The sequence below is a fragment of the Rutidosis leptorrhynchoides genome, chromosome 5, assembly GCF_046630445.1.
Source record: "Rutidosis leptorrhynchoides isolate AG116_Rl617_1_P2 chromosome 5, CSIRO_AGI_Rlap_v1, whole genome shotgun sequence".
Classification (NCBI taxonomy): Eukaryota; Viridiplantae; Streptophyta; class Magnoliopsida; order Asterales; family Asteraceae; genus Rutidosis; species Rutidosis leptorrhynchoides.
Window position 1 is genome coordinate 234,297,433 of NC_092337.1, and position 3,449 is coordinate 234,300,881.

Here is a 3,449-nt window from a genome sequence, read left to right on the forward strand (position 1 = left end):
GTTGCGAACCCGGTTTTAGTAAAAAAGCCAGATAGATCATGGAGGATGTGTATTGACTTTAAAGATATCAACAAAGCCTGCCCCGAAGGACAATTATCCGCTTCCAGAAATTGACTGGAAGGTGGAATCGCTGCATGCTTTCCCTTATAAGTGTTTTTTAGATGCGGCCAAGGGATATCATCAGATCTCAATGGCGGAAGAAGATGAGGATAAAACCACGTTTCATACAGGTAAGGGTATATTCTGCTATATTAAGATGCCATTCGAACTGAAAAATACCGGTGCAACGTATCAGCGATTAATAGACTGTGCGTTTGAGAGTCAAATTGGCTGTAATCTTGAAGCGTATATGGAAGACTTGGTCATTAAGAGCGCATCACAGGATCAGATTATGGTTGATATGGCAGAGACTTTCGCTAACCTGCATCGAATTAATATGAAGCTCAATCCATCAAAATGTAGTTTCGGCGAAAAAGAAGTAAAATTCTTGGGCTATTATGTAACAGAGCAGGGAATTCAAGCGAACCCTAAAATGATAGCCGCAATCGAGAATATGATTGCGCCTAAAATAATGAAAGAAGTGCAGAGTTTAACAGGCAAGTTGGCTGCCTTAACAAGATTCCTGTCAAAAACGGCGGAACGACAGCTGCCTTTCTTTCGAACTCTAAAGGGTGTCTAAAGCAAAAGAACTTTGTATGGACAAGCAAGGCGGAAAACGCGTTTCAGGAAATAAAGAAATTTGTAGAAACTTTGCCTATGCTAACAACGCCTGTAGAAGGCGTGGTACATTATCTTTACATGTCAATTGCGAATTACGCTTTTGGGTCGGTGTTAGTTGTGGAGCGACAAAAAACGCAGAAGCCAGTTTATTTTGTTAGCAAGACATTGGCAGGAAGCGAAATAAAGTACGTACCAATTGAAAATTTTGTTTATACATTACTCCTAACGTCAAGGCTGCGAAGATATTTTCAAGGACATCTAGTCCATGTGCTAACTGATGTGACGGTTAAGCATGTTTTAAATAAGCCAGACATATCCAGCAGACTTACTTAGTGGGCAATAGAATTGGGGGCATATGAGATCACTTATCTCCCATGTACTTCAGTAAAGGGTCAAGTGCTTGCAAATTATCTCGCGAAAATGACTGGTGAATTAGAAGTAATTCACGAGAGAAGAGAATTAAAGTCTGTTCAAGATGAAACATGGGAATTATTTACTAATGGTGCATCGTGTACAGAGGGCGCAGGTGTTGGTCTTGTATTAACAAGCCCAAGTGGTGAAGGACATACGTATGCGCTGCATTTTAATTTTGATGTCACAAATAATGAGGCCGAATATGTGGCGCTACTCGCTGGTTTAAATATTGGAAAAAAGATGAAAATTACAAAACTTCGAGCATATACTGATTTTCAGTTGGTAGCAAATCAATTCAATGGTTCATTTGAAGCGCATGAGTTATCAATGCAAAAGTACTTAAAGATAGTTCAGGAAGCAGCAGAAGCGTTTGAATATTTCGAGCTCTCGCAATTTCCAAGGAATCAAAATAAAAAAGCAGATGCACTAAGTAAGATTGCTGCTTTAACTTTTTCGAACTTTCAAAAACAAGTTTGGGTAAAAGAGTTACCAAGCAAATCAATTGACGGCGGACTAGTTATAGCGGCAATTGATGAAATGCAGCCAAATTGGATGAATCCCATTGTTGAAAAGTTGCGGAACAATGTGTTACCAGAAGATAAACACGAAGCTCGCTTAGTTCGAGAAATAGCGCTGATGTATGTAATGGATTACGATGTGTTGTACCGAAAATCTTTCACTGGTCCATTAATGCGATGTTTGGGGCCAGCGGAAGCGGTGTTAATTGTGGAAGAAGTTCACAGTGGCTTTTCTGCGCTTCATTCGGGATACAAGACTATAGCAGCTAAAATTATGCGAATGGGTTATTTTTGGCCAAGTATGTATCGGGATGTTGCGAATATTGTAAAACGGTGTAAAGGATGTCAAAGACACGCCCCATAAAATCGAAATCCAAGGCATGATATGATTCCAGTCAATTCCCCATAGCCATTCTATAAGTGGGCCATCGACATCGTAGGACCATTCCCGCAAGGGGCAGGAAATGTCAAATTTTTAATTGTCGCAATTGACTACTTTATAAAATGGGTTTAAGCGAAGGCGGTGTGCACAATTACAGGTGTGCAAGTGCGAAATTTTGTTTGGGAATATATCGTGTATCGATTTGGCATTCCTCGCGAGCTTGTTAGCGACAATGGTGCGCAGATAGCAACATTCAAAACATGGTGTGAAGATTTGAATATTATTCAAAAATTTACATCAGTCGCGCATCCGCAAGCTAATGGCTTATGCGAAGTCACCAACCATCATATTGTTAGCAGAATTAAAAAGCGATTGAATGAAAAGCGAATGGGATGGGTTGATGAGCTTTCTAATGTGCTGGGGGGTCATCGCACAACCTTTAAAAAGAGTAATGGCGAAAGACCTTTTAGTTTGGTGTATGGTTTTGAAGCCGTAATTTCCGCTGCAATCCTTGTACCTACATACAGAATCGCTAATTTTGATGAGGAGGCGAATAATGAGGCTTTGTGTGAAAATTTGAATTTTATTGAAGAACGCAAGCTGATGGCCTAAAGGAAGCGAATAATAAACAACAGATAGCAAAGTACTACAATAAAAAGGTGCGCGCATTGGCCTCTGACATTGGCGAATGGGTTTTGAGGAACAATGAAGCGAGTCGCGCTAAAAATCAAGGAAAATTGGGACCTAATTGGGAAGGCCCTTATCAAATAACAGCGATAGATGCAGTTGGTTCTTATAAACTTGCGGATTTTGACGGGCGAAGTCTTCATAATGCGTGGCACGCTACGTTGCTAAAAAGATATTATATGTAAAATGCTAAGTGCAGAGTTTTTTATACAATTGTTGAATAGTGTATTTGTGGTTCAAAATTAATAATATGATCAAAAAATTGTACAATTTCATAAGTGCAAATCGTGTTTTGAGATCACGATATGATGATCATATTTTGTGAAGATATGAATTACAATATAATGATCGCTAAGTGATGGGATGAGATCACTTTTTAAGTATCCGTAAACAAAACTTGGTGTATTAAAATGCACATTTACCTAAGGATCGCTTTGGCGGATTTAGAAGATTCATAAGTATGTTAAAGATTGTTTCGCAAAAGTACATGATTGTTATGTGCACAATAGCAAACATGGAAATTGTAAAGGACAAGTCTAGAAACTATGAATGCATAATTAAATAAAAAGCGCTATATAAATAAAAGCAATTTCAATTGAAACAATGGAAATTTTTATTAATAAGAAAACTCACGGAGATAGCTGCGACATTACATTGCAAACCGGCATCCAATAACATTCCTAAGCTACTGGCTATTTAAATCAAGGTTAATTATTTCATCAACTGTT

The 3,449-nt window shown here is 38.5% G+C and overlaps 1 protein-coding gene across 1 annotated transcript; it reads left to right on the top strand.

Annotated features, from left to right (window-relative positions):
- Positions 1-1,140: 1,140 nt before the first annotated feature.
- Positions 1,141-2,646, top strand: LOC139849300 (uncharacterized). Its single transcript, XM_071838957.1, has 2 exons — positions 1,141-1,951; positions 2,192-2,646. The coding sequence occupies exons 1-2, from the start codon at positions 1,141-1,143 to the stop codon at positions 2,644-2,646; spliced, it is 1,266 nt and encodes a 421-aa protein (XP_071695058.1).
- The last annotated feature ends 803 nt before the right edge of the window (positions 2,647-3,449 follow it).

What these genes read in the sequence shown, in the direction of transcription:
- LOC139849300 (XM_071838957.1), top strand. Translation starts at nt 1,141, where the DNA reads ATGACTGGTGAATTAGAAGTAATTCACGAGAGAAGAGAATTAAAGTCT. An exon ending in AATGGGTTATTTTTGGCCAA is followed by an intron (nt 1,952 to 2,191) that starts GTATGTATCGGG and finishes GCACAATTACAG; the next exon opens with GTGTGCAAGTGCGAAATTTT.